Source organism: Dryobates pubescens, chromosome 20, assembly GCF_014839835.1.
Source record: "Dryobates pubescens isolate bDryPub1 chromosome 20, bDryPub1.pri, whole genome shotgun sequence".
Lineage (NCBI taxonomy): Eukaryota > Metazoa > Chordata > Aves > Piciformes > Picidae > Dryobates > Dryobates pubescens.
In genome coordinates, this window is record NC_071631.1 from 18,438,429 (window position 1) to 18,457,207 (window position 18,779).

Sequence of the window (18,779 nt, forward strand, 5' to 3'; positions counted from 1 at the left end):
CACATCCCAATGGCTAACAACTCTCTCTGGGAAGAACTTTCTCCTCACCTCCAGCCTAAACCTCCCCTGGCACAGCTTGAGACTGTGTCCTCTTGTTCTGCTGCTGGTTGCCTGGGAGAAGAGACCAACCCCCACCTGGTTACAACGTCCCTTCATGGAGTTGGAGAGAGCAAGAAGGTCTCCCCTGAGCCTCCTCTTCTCCAGGCTAAGCAACCCCAGCTCCCTCAGCCTCTCCTCACAGGGCTGTGCTCCAGACCCCTCCCCAGCTTTGTTGCCCTTCTCTGGACACCTTCCAGCAACTCAACATCTTTCCTAAACTGAGGGGCCCAGAACTGGACACAGGACTCAAGGTGTGACCTAACCAGTGCTGAGCACAGGGCAGAATGACCTCCCTGCTCCTGCTGGCCACACTGTTCCTGATGAATAATTTCAATAGTGTCAATAGTTTACTTCCCATTCTTCTGAGGATAAAATAATTTAAACTTCATGTCTGGATTTTAACAGGATCCTGAAGAGTTCAGAGGCTTCAATGTCAGTGCAGTTCAAAGCAGTTCAAAGGAACCTGATTGCACAGCCTCTTTTAAAAGCCTTTGTTCATACATGGAGGGATTTTTCAAAACTACTTATGGCTATGATCAAAAAAAGAATCAAATTAGAGTCTGAGACACCACTGTAGTTCCACTGGCTGTGCAGCAAGGAAATCAAACCCTCAGAAGCTGGTGGAAGTGAAACACTGAAGGGTTTAGGGGAAAGAAACCTCGTGTAAGTTCAACAAGGGCAGGAACAACTCCCTGCAGCAGTACAGGTGAGGGGTGGCCTGCTGGAAAGCAGCTCCATGGAGAAGGACCTGGGAGTGCTGGTGGACAAGTTCCTCATCAGTCATCAATATGCTCTTGTGGCTAAGAAGGCAAATGGTCTCCTGGGGTGCATTAACAAGAGTGTGGCCAACAGGTCGAGGGAGGTTCTCCTGCCCTCTACTCTACCATGGTGAGGCCACAGATGGAGTCCTTTGTCTGGTTCTGGGCTCCTCAGTTGAAGAGGGACAGGGAACTACTGGAGACAGGCCAGCAGAAGCTACAAAGATGCTAAGGGGCCTGAAACATCTCTGTGAGGAGGAAAGGCTGAGAGCCTTGGGGCTGTTGAGCCTGGAGAAGAGCAGCCCCAGAAGGGAGCTGAGCAATGCTCAGCAAGAGCTGAAGGACCTGTGGGGGCCGAGGCTGGGGCTGGGCTCTTTTCAATGCTGCCCAGGGACAGGACAAGGGGCAATGGGCACAAACTGGAGCCCAGGAGGTTTCACTTGAACATGAGGAGAAAGTTGTTTGTTGTGAGGGTGCTGGAAGCCTGGAGCAGGCTGTCCAGGGAGGTTGTGGAGTCTCTTTGTGTGAAGAGATTCCAATTCCAGCTGGGCACTGTGCTCCTGGGCAGGCTGCTGTGGGTGCCCTGCTTTAGCAGGAGGTTGGAGTGGATGATCTCCAGAGGTCCCTTCCAAGCCCACCCCTCTGTGATTCTGTGAGAGTGCCTGTGGAGTTGAGTTCAGTGTGCTGGGAAGAGGTTTTAAAGGCACATGTGCTAGCTGAGCTTGTGTGCACAGCAAAGCTTTGCTGATGCAATGAGAGTGATCTGGTGGCAGTGGCAGAAACTCGTCTGAAGGTGCTTGGCATTGCTACAGCTGGTCCAACAGGAGAACAATCTGTGGTGCTATAAAGCTGCTTTATACTGGGCTAAATGTGACTGTGGGAGAGACAACAGGGAGAGAATTACATTGATTTTTTATAATCATAGCCTTCAGTGATGCTTATACCTGTCAAGGGCAGGTACAGATCAGCCCAACCTAATGTCTCCTTGAAGCACCAAAGAAATGGCATCTTAAATCTTCTTCTTCAGCTTGGACAACCTCAGATTTTGTGCCCCTCAGTAATGCCCCTTCAGCTGTGCCCATCAGTGAGTCATGCCTGCTCCTCACTGCCAAGGCTTTTGCACTTGGGTGGAAGGGATGGTGGCCATCTCCCAACCCTGCCCCAACAAGCCTTGCTGTTAGAAAGGTTTTCCCAGCAATGAATCCCCTTTCTTTTGGCCATGCCTTCAGGCCATTTGCCCTTGATCTGACTGGCATGGGCAGGGAGCAGATTGCAGTGGCACTTTGAGGGACTGGTACCAGAATTCCAACACCCTTCCAGTTATTTCTGATTTGGGAGCTTTGAGCTCCAGCAATGAGTTGCAGAGATACTGGGAGGGACCATGACCACATGAAGCCTAAGGTGCTTGACCACCTCTGATTTTTCTCATGCCATTTCTTGCATGAGCATTGAGGGGCTGAAGGGAGGCAGCAAGAGAAAGCGCTGTTTGGGCTCTGCTTGAGCCTTCACCTGCCTTCCTGCAGTGTTTGCAGGAGGCACTTCCCCAGATGTGGCAAAGGACACTGCCAAAAAGGGCCTTAGAACAGGACACACCAGAAGAATGGTGAGAAAGAGCTGAAGTACCAGGGGAGATAGCAGGGGTGGCACTGAGCCCTGCCATACCAGGACCAACTGCTAAGCACAGCCAACTTTGGTGCCACCTGCTCAGCACTGCTGCTTCACCAGCCAGGACACAGAAACCTGAAGGGAAGGCTTTGGGATGCAACAGTGTGAGAAGGTCTTGGGGCCCTGTAACCTAATTATTTTAATTACCTTGGGAAATGGGCCTTGCCTGCAAAACCCTGTGTGACTTCAGGGAATAGCAAGGTCCCAGGACTCTGCATCCTTGGGAACAGAGGGAGATGTGCAGGAATGGGTAGGGAGGGGGAGGCTCAGGACAGCCAGGAGGGAGTGTGGCTCCACACTTGCAGTGGAACCTGGTGCCAGGAAGTTGAGCAAGCATCAAGCTGTTTTCCTAACCTGTCAAGCAAGACAACCCAAGGTGGAAATGACTCCACCCTGTACTTTCTCCTCTCCAGACTCCTTGAAATCTCTGCTCTGCTGTGATTTAAAGACCTTGGCCAGCGTGCAGGACAACCAGGGAACTTGGTCCCCAGCCTTCCTCCTAACCAGATTACCAGGTGATCCCACACATAACTTGTTTTACCACATCTGGGGCTTTGTGAAGTTAGTAGACTCAGGAGAGGGAGCATCACTGTGTTGTGCTTAGACAGCACCAAGGGATAATGAGGTGCTCCTATGGTCCAGGAAATGCTGAAGATACAGAGCCAGCAGATGAATGAGCCCCTGGTAATACAAAATCCTGCTTCACTAATAGATTTCTGCCACTGAGACATTTCCACTAGCCCCCCCCCCCCCCCCCCCCCCAAAAAAAAAAAGGGTGATAAGGATCAAAGCAAAGGATTTAAAGCTCCTGGTTACTGCACTCTGGAGATTGGCTTTGCCTGGCAACTTTTAAAGCCCTGCACACCCAATGCTCTTGCTCCTCCTTCCCCCTCAGTTCTCCTTGCCCCATCACCCAAACCCCTTCAGACAGGACCCCACCACACACCCCCATGGAAAGCACTCTGCTGTCAGCATAGCAGAAGGGGTGCATGTTGCTGGCAGTGGGGAGCACTGGTTTAGAGCCAGCTCCTCTGAATGAGGCCTTTTGACAACCTGGCAGTGTTCATCACAAGAGTCAAAAGGCTCATTTGTTTTCTTTCACTTTTTTGGCTACCCAAATTGTTTGGTCTGAAAACAAAGCAAAGGATTATTAGGTTTGGCTTCTGGAAGGTGAAAAATAAGTAGATGGGTTGATGAAAAGAGCTTGATTTTAAAGGGGGGGGGGGGGAGGGGAGGGCAAAAGTAAACAGAAAATTGGCTAATTTAAAAAAAACACATTAATAATCACCCAAGATTTAATTCAATTACAAAAAAAAAAGTCCCTGAAGGTCAGGTTCTGAAAACCAAATGAGAGGTTAAACTTTGTTTCATGGTCAAAAGGGATGAGAGCTGGTCTCAAAAGGTTAAGATTTGGTCTCAAATGGCTGAGATTTGGTCTCAAATGGCTGAGATCTGGTCTCAGATGGCATTTGCAAGGCAAAACCTGGCTGACCCCAAGGTCCCCCCCAGGCAACCTTCTCAATGCTGGAGGAGGCTCTGAGGACATCTCAAAACTTTGCATCTGTTTGGTTTCATTTTTGTTGGTTTACAGAGACAGTGCTAAGCCCTGGGCCCACCAAAGGAAGCAGCCAAGCTACAGGTGATGCCCAACAGGAGCAGGTTCACAGCCTCCTTTTCTGCATGGCCACATCCACCTCATCTCTGAGGTGTTTCATTATCAAAAGGGTTGAGACCTGGTCTCAAATGGCATTTGCAAGGCAAAACCTGGCTGACCCCAAGGTCCCCCCCCAAGCACCCTTCTCAATGCTGGAGGGAGCCCCCTGGGCCCATCAAAGGCAGCAGCCAAGCTACAGGTGATGCCCAACAGGAGCAGGTTCACAGCTTCCTTTTCTGCATGGCCACATCCACCTCATCCCTGAGGTGTTTGTTTCATTGTCAAAACCTTTGTTTCATGGTCAAAAGGGATGAGATCTGGTCTCAAAAGGTTGAGATCTGGTCTCAGATGGCATTTGCAAGGCAAAACCTGGCTGTCCCCAGGGTCCCCCCAAGCACCGTTCTCAGTGCTGGAGGGGGCTCTGAGGACATCTCAAAACTTTACACCTGTTTGTCTTCATTGTTGGTGGTTTACAGAGACAGTGCTAAGCCCTGGGCCCACCAAAGGAAGCAGCCAAGCTACAGGTGATGCCCAACAGGAGCAGGTTCACAGCCTCCTTTTCTGCATGGCCACATCCACCTCATCCCTGAGGTGTGTGTTTCATTGTCAAAACCTTTGCTTCATGGTCAAAACCTTTGCTTCATGGTCAAAAGGGATGAGATCTGGTCTCAAATGGCTGAGATTTGGTCCCAAATGGCTGAGATCTGGTCTCAAATGGCTGAGATTTGGTCCCAAATGGCTGAGATCTGGTCTCAAATGGCTGAGATTTGGTCCCAAATGGCTGAGATCTGGTCTCAAATGGCTGAGATTTGGTCTCAAATGGCTGAGATCTGGTCTCAAATGGCTGAGATCTGGTCTCACATGGCTGAGATCTGGTCCCAAATGGCTGAGATCTGGTCTCAAATGGCTGAGATCTGGTCTCAAATGGCATTTGCAAGGCAAAACCTGGCTGTCCCCAGGGTCCCCCCAAGCACCCTTCTCCATGCTCCTCTCTGAGAGGAGAAAGGAAACAAAGCAAGGTCAAAAGAGAGTCAACCCCCACTCCCCCCCAAAAGAAGTAATCAGAACAAATCAGGTTTCAGCACAACTATTATTATTTTCTTATTCTTCTGTATTTTTCCCCTCTCTACTGGTAGGTAAAAAAAATATATATTATATTATATTTTCCTTTTACTTAAATTATTATTTGTTTGTTTGTTTGTTTGTTTGTGTGTGTCAGCCTCAGTCCCAGCCAAAGTCCTGCCCTGTCATCTGGTAGAACTTCATGTTGAAGGGCCGGTAGAAGTCCCTCAGTCTCTGCACCACCTCCTGGTCTATGTCAGGGTGGGTCCTGCCTTTGGTCTTCCCCAGGCAGTGAGGTTTGCTGCTGCCTTCCGCCTTCTTCAGGCAGGGGAAGCCCTTGGTCTTGTTGAAGTAGAAGTGTTTGTCGGTGATGATCCTCTTGAGGCCCAGAAAGTCCTGGACCCTGCCCAGCTCCCCCGCGGGGTCGCTGATCAGCCTCTCCCCGCTGACAAAGAGGATCTGCCCCAGGGGGAAGTGGAGCAGCCAGTTCTCCAGGTGCTTGGCGTAGATGCCGATCTGGATGGCGCTCCAGGAGGTGTCGATCAGGCCTGTAGTCCTGTTTTTGAAGGTCAGGCTCTCGAAGGTGGGGATGTCAGGCTTCTTGGAGAGCGTCTGGGTGTAGTCCGAGATGGCTCTGGTCACCGGGTCCCGCACCACCACGATCAGCTTGGTGCCCTTGGCCATGGAGGAGATGCGAGCCGGGGCCTCCTTGGTGACGAAGTAGCTGGGGGTCTTCTCCATGGTGATCTGCCCCTCCAGGGTCCTGGGCATCAGGTCCCTGAGAGAGAAGGAGGGGAGGGACACGTTAGTGCTGAAGGCCGCTGGGTCGGCTGGGGGAAGCTGAGAGCTGGCGGTGCTCTGGGGGTGGCCTGGGTACAGAGGGCAGGATGCTCCTGAGCCTCACGCCTCCAGCCCAGCTGCCTTTCCTCCTTGCCTGGACTGTCAAGAGGCCAAATAACCACAGACTCATAGAATCAACCAGGCTGGGAAAGACCTCAGAGATCATCAAGTCCAATAATAGAGTCACAGAGTCATAGAATCAGTAAGGTTGGGAAAGACCTCAGAGATCATCAAGTCCAACCTGTCACCCAACAGCTCATGACTACTAAACCATGGCACCAAGTGACACATGCAATCCTTTTCTGAACACCTCCAGGGATGGGGACTCCACCACCTGCCTGGGCATAGCACCATAGAATAAATAAGGTTGGAAAAGACCTCAGAGATCATCAAGTCCAATCATGCTCCAATTCAGCCAAGCACCTCGACACACTCCTCATTTCCCACTTCCTCTGCCTGCCTATTTACCTAGGATTAGACCTAAACCCATTCTGTCTCTCCACAACATATAAAGAACTACTTGAGGGGTCTTTCAGCTCCCTTCTTGCACTGGCAATGTGAGATCAGAGCTCACCTCTACACTTCAAATGTCCCATCCCTTTAAATTCCTCTCTGCCCATGCTGGAGTTTCCTGCACATTGGCTTAAACTCCCTGGAATAACAGCGAATTTCTGGTAACAGCACTCCCTTCCTGCAGGGCACAGGGGATTTTTCAAGGGCCAGGATGTAAGACTTTATCTTCTGGTATTTTCAAGGTGGCAGCAAGCTGATGTCATGTAAAAATGTGCAATATCAGCCTCCTGACCTCAGCAATTTCCTTCTTCCACCTGAAAAAATTCTGCACACAGGCTGCTGCTTTGGGAATCTCTCCCAGCCAGGAGTGGGAAGGGGCTTAGGGCTTGAGCTGGGATCCATCCAGGCTGCCCAGGGAAGTGGTTGAGGCCCCACCCCTGGAGATAATCAAGGTGAGGCTCAACAGGGCTCTGGGCAACCTGATCTAGTTGAGGATGTTCCTGCTGACTGCAGAGGGAGTTGGACTGGATGAGCTTTGGAGGTCCCTTCCAACCCAGACCACTCTATGATGTTATAATCCTTCTCCACGGTCTCCTTGAGAGCTCAAAAGCCCTCCAGGGTCAGGCATAGGATGTGATTTGCTAATGACTGCAGGATTTGGCCACAGGATCACAGAACCACAGACTGGTTTGGGTTGGAAGAGAGCATTAAAGCCCATCTAGTGCAAGCCCTTCAGTCTGCAGGGACATCTGCACCTAGAGCAGGTTGCTCAGAGCCCCAAACAACTTGACCTGGTTCCAGGAATGGGTCATCTACCACCTCTCTGGGCAACCTGGGCCAGGGTCTCAGCATCCTTATTTCACTACCTTTAGGACAACCTGAGCTCCTCCATCTTACACAAGGTAAGCTAGAAAGGTTTGGGAGCCACATGAGCAGCCATTTGTCTGCTCCTCCTGAGTTCTCCCAGCTCCTCTCCTTGTTCCCCTTTGCCTGGCAGCCTACATCCCACCCCCTCACACCTGCATCACTTCATTTATCTCCCACAGACAGGAGCCAGCACCTGCAAAACCCCAGTGACTGTCCCATCCCCATCATCACTTGGGTACACAGACCCATCCCTCCTGCCAGGCCCTCAGCACTTTCCCTCTCCACAGCTTGGTCTCCTTCCATGGTCAAGTCCTTCCCAGGGGGGATGGGAGATGGATGGGAGGTGGCTGCAGCACCACTGAGGTTCACTGCTGTGCTACCAGCACTTTCACTCTCCACAGCTTGGTCTCCTTCTGTGGTCAAGTCCTTCCCAGGGGGGATGGGAGATGGATGGGAGGTGGCTGCAGCACCACCAAGGTTCACTGCTGTGCTACCAGCAGTTCTCATGGCAACTGCAGCCTCAGGTCCCAAGAAGCAGGGACCCACATCCCCTCTGTGCCCTGAGCCCTTGCCTTTGACCTCCCCACGGTTGCAAGCCTCCTGTGCTGTGATGAACTGCTCCCTGCCTGCCTCATTGTTGCTGTCTTGCAGCAGCAACATCTGGTTTGCAAACCTGTGCAATACTCCAGCAAAATTAAAGCCATCTATCAAAAAAAGGGGGGAAAAAAGCAACAAGGAAAAGCTCACAACAGCTAAAAACACCAATAACAACCCAACCCCAGGCTGAGTTGCTCTGTTACAAATGAGGCAGCAAGGACTGACCCTTCCCAAAGCAATTCTGTCTCTTTGCAGCCACATTATGCAGAGCCTGAGCAAAGACATGGTCCTAGAGAAGCCAAAGCTTTGCTGGGCTCTGATGAGTCATAGAATCATGGAACTGTCAGGGTTGGAAGGGACCTCAAGGATCAGCCAGTTCCAACCCCCCTGCCATGGGGAGGGACACCTCACACTGCAGCAGGTTGCTCACAGCCACATCCAGCCTGGCTGCAAACACCTCCAGGCAGGAGGCTTCCACCACCTCCCTGGGCAACCTGTGCCAGGCTCTCACCACCCTCCTGGGGAGCAACTTCTTCCTCACATCCAATCTGAATCTACCCATTTCTAGTTTTGCTCCATTCCCCCCAGCCCTATCCCTCCCTGACACCCTAAAAACTCCCTTCCCAGCTTTCTTGTAGCCCCCTTAAGTTTCTGTTTGGGGGAATCTCCATGAATTTGGAACATTCAGGCTAGAGAAGCAACTGAGAGAGCTCCTGCATATCCTGGAGATGTGAAGACAGAGGCAGTTGATGCTGACACAAAGGATGGAGCTAGGTTCAAAAGCCACATGAGGATGACCTTTGCTGAGCAGACACAATATTCTATGGTGAGATTTGCCATCACTTGGTGCTGCAAAGGCCAAAACAAAGCTTCAGAAACAGACTGGCTGAACTCAGGTTGGATGGAATGAGCTGGTGGCAAAGATACCCAGCAGACCCAGAACTTCAGCCACAGGGAGCCCCTAACGGAGGAGACCACAGGACAAGGAGCCCTACAAACCATCAGCTGCCATGGGATCACAGAATGCTTTGGGGTGGAAGGGACCTTTACAGCTCATCTAGTGCAAGCCCCTTGCAGCCAGCAGGGACATCTGCAACCAGAGCAGGTTGCTCACAGCCCCAAACATCCTGACCTGCAGTGCTTCCAGCCATGGGGCAGCTCACACCTCTGTGGGCAACCTGAGCCACTGAAGGTGGTGAGACCTTCTCTCCAGTCTGAATATAGAATAGAATAGAATAGAATAGAATAGAATAGACCAGGTTGAAAGAGACCTTTGAGATCATGGAGTCCAACCTATCACCCAACAGTTCCAAGCCATCACCCCATGCCCTGTCACAGCAGACCCTGCTCAGAAGTCTGTCCCCAAACTTTCTGATTGTTGCTTTTAAGCACTGAAAGGCCACAAGAAGATCTCCCCAGAGCCTTTCAAACACCCTTCTGCAGATACCTGATAGCAGCCACCATCTGGAAGCAGGTACTGTGCTGGGCACCTCTCTGCTCTGGCCTGTGCCCCTGTTCAGAGGTTATTTTGCTCAGGGCCCTCTCATGCATCACCTTTGTTTGTCCTCCCGTGCACCAGACCCCGCATTTCTCAGATGTTGTGTCCTTGCCCTCTGCTTTGGAAACCCTGCAACAACTGAGTCATCTGGAAGGACTTGAACCCCTTAAAGGGTGAAGGAACCAGGTCATACCCTGCTCCCCAGCTGCTCCCTTCCCCTCCTGCAACTGCAGCTTGCTGTTGAGCAGGGGCAGGAGCTGCTGAACCAGCAGTGGGACGAGGGCGGTGGGGAGGCAGCTGAGTTCCCTCGGCGTTTTGGTTAAGAGCGGAGAGCTCAGCTGTGCCTTCCCCAGGAGGAGGTTAACCCTTTCGCTGGCGAGGCTACAACACAAAAGCTTTCTTCAGCACCCAGGAACGAGCACACACCTCTGCCGCCGGGGCCAGAGGGCAGGGAGGTGCCGGGAGCCGCGGGGAATGCCTTGCCGCGGCTTTGGGGAGATCAATTCATTACAAAGGGCATCTTTCAGGGATGTAAACAGTTGCCTGGACCCCCCCCCCCCCCCCCCCCCCCCGGACTAATGGCATCTGGATTTTATTGCAAAAGAGCCACTTGAAAAGACAAGAACCACAAAAATGTTTTTTTGGCAAGAGCAGGCACCAGAGAGCCCTGCCAGAATAAATGGGTTCTGTTAGTTTAATTTTAGTAGAGCTTGGGGCTTTATTTAATTACTTAATAGGGGAGGAAGGCCTTCCTCAAATGGAGCATTTCAGCCCTGCATGCACAGCTCTATCTGGCCCTTTCCAGCCCCAGACTCTCTGCCCAGCAGTGGTGTCCCAGATGCTTGTTCCCACGTCTGGTCAGAGCTCCCAGAGGTAGCTCCCGGGGATGATGTTCGTGGGGACTGTGGACCCTTGTCCCCCCCAGCAGGCTTTGCAGGACCTCATTGTGGTAATGCAACGGTTTGGAGTTGTCTTAGAATCAGAGAATTGTCAGGGTTGGAAGGGACCTCAAGCTTCAACCCCCCTGCCATGGGCAGGGACACCTCACACCACAGCAGGTTGCTCACAGCCACATCCAGCCTGGCTGCAAACACCTCCAGGCAGGAGGCTTCCACCACCTCCCTGGGCAACCTGTGCCAGGCTCTCACCACCCTCCTGGGGAGCAACTTCTTCCTCACATCCAATCTCAATCTACCCATTTCTAGTTTTGCTCCATCCCCCCCAGTCCTATCACTCCCTGACACCCTCAAAAGTCCCTCCCCAGCTTTCTTGGAGCCCCCTTCAGATACTGGAAGGCCCCAGGAAGGTCTCAGGACCATAGAACTGTAGAATTGTTGAGGTTTGAACAGACCTTTGAGATCACCAAGTCCAACTGCTCACCCCACACTACTGCCAATAAACCATGTTCCTCAGCACTACATCCACACCTCTTTTAAACACCTCCAGGGGTGGTGACTCCACCACCTCCCTGGGCAGCCTGTTTGAAGACATTTTTCCTGATGTCCAACCTGAACCTCCCTTGGCACAGCTTGAGGCTCCTTCCTCTTGGCCTGTCACTTGTTGCATGCAAGAAGAGACCAGCCCCCACCTGGCTCTAACCTGCTTTCAGACAGTTGTAGAGGGCAATGAGGTCTTCTTTCAGCCTCCTTTTCTGAAGGCTAAACAACCCCAGTCCCACAGTCTTCCTTCCAAGCCACTGCAGCAAAACTTCCAGCACCCAGCCAGGGTGAGAGAGGAGCAGCTGCAGGCTCAGCTACTTTGGAGGGGTGGATTAGGGGTGGATGCTGTGCAAAGGCTGACCAGCAGATTGGTACAGCCCCCAGTGACACACTTGGATCTGCTCTGGGAATTCCTGATGCTCCCTGGTGTGCTAGTCCTGGACACTGGCACTTAGGTGCTGGGGTGTCCCAGCAACAGGCTCCCACCCCTCAGACAGTGCTGGTGTGGGAACTGAGCTTTGGTATCATGCCTGTATGGCTTTGATATCTCTTTATGGAGTGTACAGTGATGCCTTTACAACAAGTGTTAGCTTGACCCTCCCCCTGCCCTGGAGATCAGAATCCACAGAGACACCTCCTGATCTTGAGATCCTGTTCTTAGCAAGAGCACAGCTCTGGGGCAGAAAGCATCATTTCAGGTCAAGAAACCAGAATAACATCTCAGGCCCTCTCCTTATGAGACTGAGCAGCCAAGGGTGGTGTTTCTGGAAGTTCAGCTTGGAGGAGAGGATGCACTGATAGGTGGTGTCAGGGTCTGCCTCCAGCCCATGCTCAGTGCCCTCTTCAGCGCCATCGGGGGCTGGGAGATGGGTTAAAGCAGCTGGTTTGCCTCAGCTGACCTCTGCTGCTGTCTGGCCAGCTTAAATCACCACGAGGAGCTGGTGATTAGTGAGAGACCAAGAATTGGTTGTTCCAGAATTGAGATTTTTGGGAGCTTGTTTCGTGTAGGAGGAGCAACCACGTGCTGCTGTTTCCCACTGAGATGGAGCAGCTTTTGGCCACTGGATCCAGAGAACTTGAGATGAGTTTGCTGTTTGAAGTCCATCTGCTGCTTTGCTCCCAGCTGGACCAAGCCATGTCCTGCTCAGGACCTCCTGAGCTCCTTGGCAGCGTGCACAGCACAAAAGCAGCTGCGGATTGCCTTGGTGCAAACCTTTCCCACAGAAATCTAACCCAGATCTCTCTCAAAGGGAGGCTGGTGGCAGCAGATAAAGGCAGCTCTTCACCAGGCCTAATGCCATCATAACCCTCAAAGATAAAGCTGCTGTGGCTACAGTGATCAGCCTCACATGCTCTCTGGCTTCTAGTAAAGCTTGCCCCAATCATCTCCTCTTAACCCCTGAAGGTGAGTTCCTTTCCAGTCCAGTGTGACTGTTTAGAATCAGAGAATCACAGAAGAGTTTGGGCTGGAAGGGATGTCCCTCAAAAGGCATCAAGTCCAACCTCCTGCCATGAGCAGGGACATCTGGAAGGATCTGGAGGTGCTGGAAGGTGTCCAGAGAAGGGCCACGAGGATGAGCAGAGGGATGGAGCTGCTCTGCTAGGAGGACAGAGTGATGGAATTGGGGTTGTTCAGTCTGGAGAGGAGAAGGCTCCAAGGAGAGCTAATTGTGGCCTTCCAGGATCTGAAGGGGGCTACAAAAAAAGCTGGGGAAGGACTTTTGAGGGTGTCAGGGAGTGAAAGGACTGGGGGGAATAGAGCAAACCTAGAAATGGGTAAATTCAGATTGGATGTTAGGAAGAAGTTGCTCCCCAGGAGGGTGGTGAGAGACTGGCACAGGCTGCCCAGGGAGGTGGTGGAAGCCTCCTGCCTGGAGGTGTTTGCAGCCAGGCTGGAGGTGGCTGTGAGCAACCTGCTGCAGTGTGAGGTGTCCCTGCCCATGGCAGGGGGGTTGGAACTGGCTGAGCCTTGAGGTCCCTTCCAACCCTGACAATTCTCTGATTCTCTGATTCTATGATCTGCAGCTAGAGCAGGTTGCTCAGTGGTCCAAACAACCTGACCTGCAATAGTTCCAGGGATGGGGCAGCTACCACCTCCCTGGCAACCTGGGCCAGGCTCTCACCATCCTCATTGTCAAATATTTCTTCCTTCTCTCCCTCTTTTGAGTCTCCCTCTTTTGGTTTCAAACCATCACCCTTTGTCCTGTCACAACAAGTCCTGCTCAAAGGTCTGTCCCCAGCTTTCTTATTGGTTCCTCTTAAGCACTGAAAGTCCACAAGAAGGTCATCTGAGGTTATGACCAGGTCTGCCTAGAGCTCACCTGCAGCAGCAAAGTGAGCTGTGCCCTGCCTGGAACAGCAACTGCTACATAACTGGGGAGGAGAAGGATGCAGAGAATGGCTCTGGAGCACCATTGGGGTTTGCAGCTTGCAGCAGCTCCTTGGTGCCAGAGCAGGGAACAACCCAGGGTGAAGGAGAAATCTCAGGCACTCATTACTCTGCCCTGGTGAGACCTCACCTTGAGTACTGCACTGAGTTTTGGGCTCCCCAGTTCCAGAGGGACAGGGATCTGCTGGAGAGGGTCCAGCAGAGGGCTCCGAGGATGCTTAGGGGACTGAAGTACTGCCTGGGGAGGAGAGGCTGAGGGGCCTGGGGCTCTTTAGTCTGGAAAAGAGAAGACTGAGAGGGGATTTAATAGATGTTTATAAATATCTGAGGGCTGGGGGTCAGGAGGAAGGGGACAGGTTCTGCTCACTTGCTCCCTGGATGTAAGCTGCAGCACAGGAGGTTCCACCTCAACACAAGGGGGAACTTCTTTACTGTGAGGGTCACAGAGCACTGGAACAGGCTGCCCAGAGAGGTTGTGGAGTCTCCTTCTCTGGAGACTTTCAAGGCCTGTCTGGATGTGTCCCTGTGTGACCTGTGCTGGATTCTCTGCTCCTGCTCTGGCAGGGGGGTTGGACTCAGTGATCTCTTTGGGTCCCTTCCAAGCCCTGGCATCCTCTGATCCTGTGATCCTGTGATGTGGTGCCCAGCCCAGACCTGTCCCCTGACTGCTTTTCATCTTTGCCCCCAGCCTGAGCTCCTGATCCAAGCAGTGGAATACACACAAAGACATGGTGGTGGGGAAGGAAAGCCCCCAAGCAGATATTAGAGCATCTGAGGAGCCTCCTTGTTTCCATGAGTGGAGATAAGTTGCCAGTGAATGAGATCTCAAGCACCTTAGAGCAGCATCCAAGAAACTTCTGCCCTCTGTTACTTTTTGCCCCCTTCAGCTTAAACCAGCTGCAGTTTGCTTTTGCTCCAGACTCAGCAGCCAGGGTTTGGAGCTTCCCAGCCCTCAGCAGTGGTGGGAAAGGAAGTCTCCTGAGGTAGCAAGTGCTGTTTGTGAGGAAGTGCCACCAAAGAGGTCATCCCAGGAAAAGCCTTATCAAAGAGATGCTGCTCTTTTGGAAAGAGCCCAATCAGCTGTGGGATCTTCAGTCCCACAGAAGAGCCTTTCTGGGAAGGAAAGGCCAAATCTACTCCCAGAAGTGTGACTGGGGGGCATAGGGAGGATCAGACACTGGCCCACCAGCAAACATCCATCCTGAGTCCTGCCTTTGCACCACCAAGGGTTAAAACTGCAGCTGGCTTCTTTGTGCCAAATGATTCATTGCTCTCTACAACTACCTGAAGGGAGGTTGTAGCCAGGAAGGGGTTGGTCTCTTCTCTCTAGCAACCAGCACCAGAACAAGAGGACACAGTCTCGAGCTGCAGCAGGGGAAGTTTAGGCTGGAGGTGAGGAGAAAGTTCTTCACTGAGAGAGTTGTTGGCCATTGGAATGTGCTGCCCAGGGAGGTGGTGGAGTCAACGTCCCTGGAGGTGTTCAAGAGGGGATTGGATGTGACACTTGGTGCCATGGTCTAGTCATGAGGTGTTGGGTGACAGGTTGGACTTGATGATCTTTGAGGTCTCTTCCAACCTTGGTGATACTGTGAGACTGTGATCTGAGCTCTGTGCATGGGAGGAAGAGGAGAAAGAACTCATCCCTTGCATCTCTGGGAGCTAGCAGTGCTCCAGGCTTGAGGCAAACCTCTCCATCAACCACCTGGAAAACCAAGCAGCAACTGGGACGGGCACTGGCACTGCAGTGCCCTTTAGTGCCACATGGCAGCAGCTTCTGCCCCCCTTACTTGTGTGCTGCCTTCTGCATGCCAAGCGGTAAGTGACTGGCAGGATGGTGGAAGCTCTGGCAGGGCTGGGAGAGCAGAGAAGGAAAATGGTCTCAGGAAGGTTATTTGACTTCATACCTTCCTATGGAAATGCTGCCACAATTGCTGTCTCCAAGAAGGGAGCAGACACATATGGTGGGGTTGTAAGAGATCTCTGGAGATCATCCAGTCCAACCCCCTGCTTGAGCAGGGCACCCACAGCAGCCTGCCCAGGAGCACAATGGCCAGGGGGGTTTGCAATCTCTCCAGACCAGGAGACTCCACAACCTCTCTGGACAGCCTGCTCCAGGCCTCCAGCACCCTCACAACAAAGAAATTTCTCCTTCTGCTCAGAGGCAACCTCCTGGGTTTCACTTTGTGCCTGTTGCCCCTTGTGCTGTCCCTGGGCACCACTGAGGAGAGTCTGGCCCCAGCCTCTCACCCCCCACAGCTCCTTTAGCTCTTGCTGAGCATTGCTCAGCTGCCCTCTGGGGCTGCTCTTCTCCAGGTTCAACAGCCCCAGGGCTCTCAGCCTTTGCTCCTCACAGAGCTGCTCCAGGCCCCTCAGCAGCTCTGCAGCCTCCCCTGGACTCTCTCCAGCAGTTCCTCTTGAACTGGGGAGCCCAGAACTGGCCCCAGGACTCCAGCTGTGGCCTCACAAGGGCAGAGTAGAGGGGGAGAAGAACCTCCCTTGATCTTCTTAATGTACTCCAGGAGGTCCTTTGCCTTCTTGGCACCACTCTGATGGGCATGTAACACACTGCCAGTCCTGGAGGAAACACAGAGCCTTCCTGAGCACGAAGATACTGAACAAGGACGATGGGGATGCTGAGGCACAACCATCACAGTGACTTGATGCAGCCTCCCACCTCTGAAGTGTTGTGTGCATTGCTCCTTGGGCTACTGTGGTTACCAGCAAGGTGTCTTTTCCCCCCCTCCCTCCTCCTCCATTTCTCCTCTTCTTCCAAATAATTTAAAAGAGAGACTCTGCAGCAGTAATTTATGAACAAAATCACAAGCTGCCATTCCAAGTGCTTGGTTTTCCCCCAGCCTCCTGCCTGTGCTCCCAGAAGAACCATTACAGCATGTACAGGAGCTGACTGGAGAGAAAGATGCTCTGGCAGGAGTGAGATCTTGATGTAACCAGCAGTGTGTACGTGCACATTAATTAAACCCCACTGCCTAAGGAGATGAATGGGTCCCTCCTATGAGGCTGGTGCCTCAAGCCCAGGGCTCTGCTGCCCTGGCAGCTCTAGCAAAGCTCTAAATCTCCTTTGATGAGCCATGAGGGCACGTTTGAGTTAGCTGAGCCTCCTGCTTTGCCTGCCTTTAGATGTTGGGTGAAATCAATAAATGGAAAGATGGGCTTCAGGAAGCTGATAGAAATGAATCAAACCCTCCAAGAAGAGCTGGGGGGACTGAGGAAGCTGAAAGGAGAGTGGCAAAAGATCAGAGAGGGCTGTAAGGGAAAGAGAAAAATTGCTGGTTGTGCTGCTGGAGGTGAGATCAAGTCCCACAGATGGTATCAAAAGGACACCCTTGCCATTGGTTTTAGCAGAGGATGGATGGGGCTGAGGTTGGAATGAAATGAGAGGTAGGAACAGCCCTGGGAGAGGATAAGAAAGACCATGGGTCCCTCCCATTCCCACCCAGCCTGCTGCCAAAGTGTTTTGTCTGGGTGAAGAAAACACTTGGGAAAATCTAAGTGTGGCTGGGAAGGGCCAACAACACAGCTCTCATCCCCTACAGCACAGCTCTCATCCCCTACAGCACAGATCTCATCCCCTACAGCACAGATCTCATCCCCTACAACACAGCTCTCATCCCCTACAGCACAGCTCTCATCCCCTACAACACAGCTCTCATCCCCTACAGCACAGCTCTCATCCCCTACAGCACAGATCTCATCCCCTACAACACAGCTCTCATCCCCTACAGCACAGATCTCATCCCCTACAGCACAGATCTCATCCCCTACAGCACAGATCTCATCCCCTACAACACAGCTCTCATCCCCTACAGCACAGATCTCATCCCCTACAGCACAGATCTCATCCCCTACAACACAGCTCTCATCCCCTACAGCACAGCTCTCATCCCCTACAGCACAGATCTCATCCCCTACAGCACAGCTCTCATCCCCTACAGCACAGATCTCATCCCCTACAGCACAGCTCTCATTCCCTACAACACAGCTCTCATCCCCTACAACACAGCTCTCATCCCCTACAGCACAGCTCTCATCCCCTACAGCACAGCTCTCATCCCCTACAACACAACTCTCATTCCCTACAACACAGCTCTCATCCCCTACAGCACAGCTCTCATCCCCTACAACACAGCTCTCATCCCCTACAACACAGCTCTCATCCCCTACAGCACAGATCTCATCCCCTACAACACAACTCTCATCCCCTACAACACAGCTCTCATCCCCTACAGCACAGATCTCATCCCCTACAACACAACTCTCATTCCCTACAACACAGCTCTCATCCCCTACAGCACAGCTCTCATCCCCTACAACACAGCTCTCATCCCCTACAACACAGCTCTCATCCCCTACAGCACAGCTCTCATCCCCTACAACACAGCTCTCATCCCCTACAGCACAGCTCTCATCCCCTACAACACAGCTCTCATCCCCTACAACACAGCTCTCATCCCCTACAGCACAGATCTCATCCCCTACAGCACAACTCTTATCTCCCAGAGGACATCTGCACCCTGGTGAAGCCATGGTGGCAGGGTCAGACCTTGGGTTTTCTTCTGGCTTTGTTCTTCTGTCCCTCCTGAGCCATTACAAACTGTGCAGGAGGAGCACATCACCTCCTGGGATCACCATGGGCTGGGAGGTGTCTGGCAGAACTGCTTCGCTTCTACAAGCAGTAAATGGTCCCTGGGATATCTGCCCCCTCCCCCACCTAGATGTGCTGAGGAGCCTCCTGCCACCTTGGCACACTCCCTCTGACAGGTTCCCTCCCAGAACTATCCCAAATAGCCCAGAGGGGTTTGAAACACCAAAGCAGACATGCAGACATGCTGCACTGAGCTGTGCTGGGAGGAAAGGGCAGCTCTCAAAGCACGTGGAGGCACCACAGCACCCTGAGCACACTCCCAAACTCCCCCAAACCTGGCTGCAGGTCTGACCTTCCCAAACCAACCACTCTCACAGAGGCAGGGCCCACCACCCTCCACCCCCCCAAAACTGCCTGCTCTGAGCTTGCCTGGCACAGGCAGCAGCCTTGGGAGGTCCTGAGCTTGTCCTCACAGCGCTGATTTGAGCAAGTCTGGGTAGCTGTGCATCTCCTCACATCTGCAGCCAGCAGCAGCTGTTTCCACACTGTATCTGTCATGCAGCATCTTATCAGAGCTGCCTTCCCATCCCTCCCTCCTCTCCTTCCAGTGAAGCTTGGGAGATAGCTGACAGCCTGACATGGGATGCAGCCAGCATCCACGGTGCCAACCTCCAGCTGAACTGCAGCCCACAAGGACCCCCAGCTGTCTGTCTGCCCTGTCCCCACCCAAACCTCCAGCAGCAACCAGCGCTGGTGGCCCCAGCCTCAACACAAGTCCAGCTGGCAGCTGGTTCT

At 52.6% G+C, this 18,779-nt stretch overlaps 1 protein-coding gene across 1 annotated transcript in view; it reads right to left on the reverse strand.

The window, feature by feature from the left end:
* Window positions 1-5,384: 5,384 nt before the first annotated feature.
* Window positions 5,385-18,779, reverse strand: part of LOC128898215 (heparan sulfate glucosamine 3-O-sulfotransferase 3A1-like) — a 48,848-nt gene continuing 35,453 nt past the window's right edge. The window contains exon 2 of the mRNA XM_054170730.1: window positions 5,385-6,016. Within this exon, the coding sequence (XP_054026705.1) occupies window positions 5,398-6,016 (619 nt within the window). The 3' untranslated portion in view covers window positions 5,385-5,397. The remainder of the gene's footprint in view (window positions 6,017-18,779) is intronic.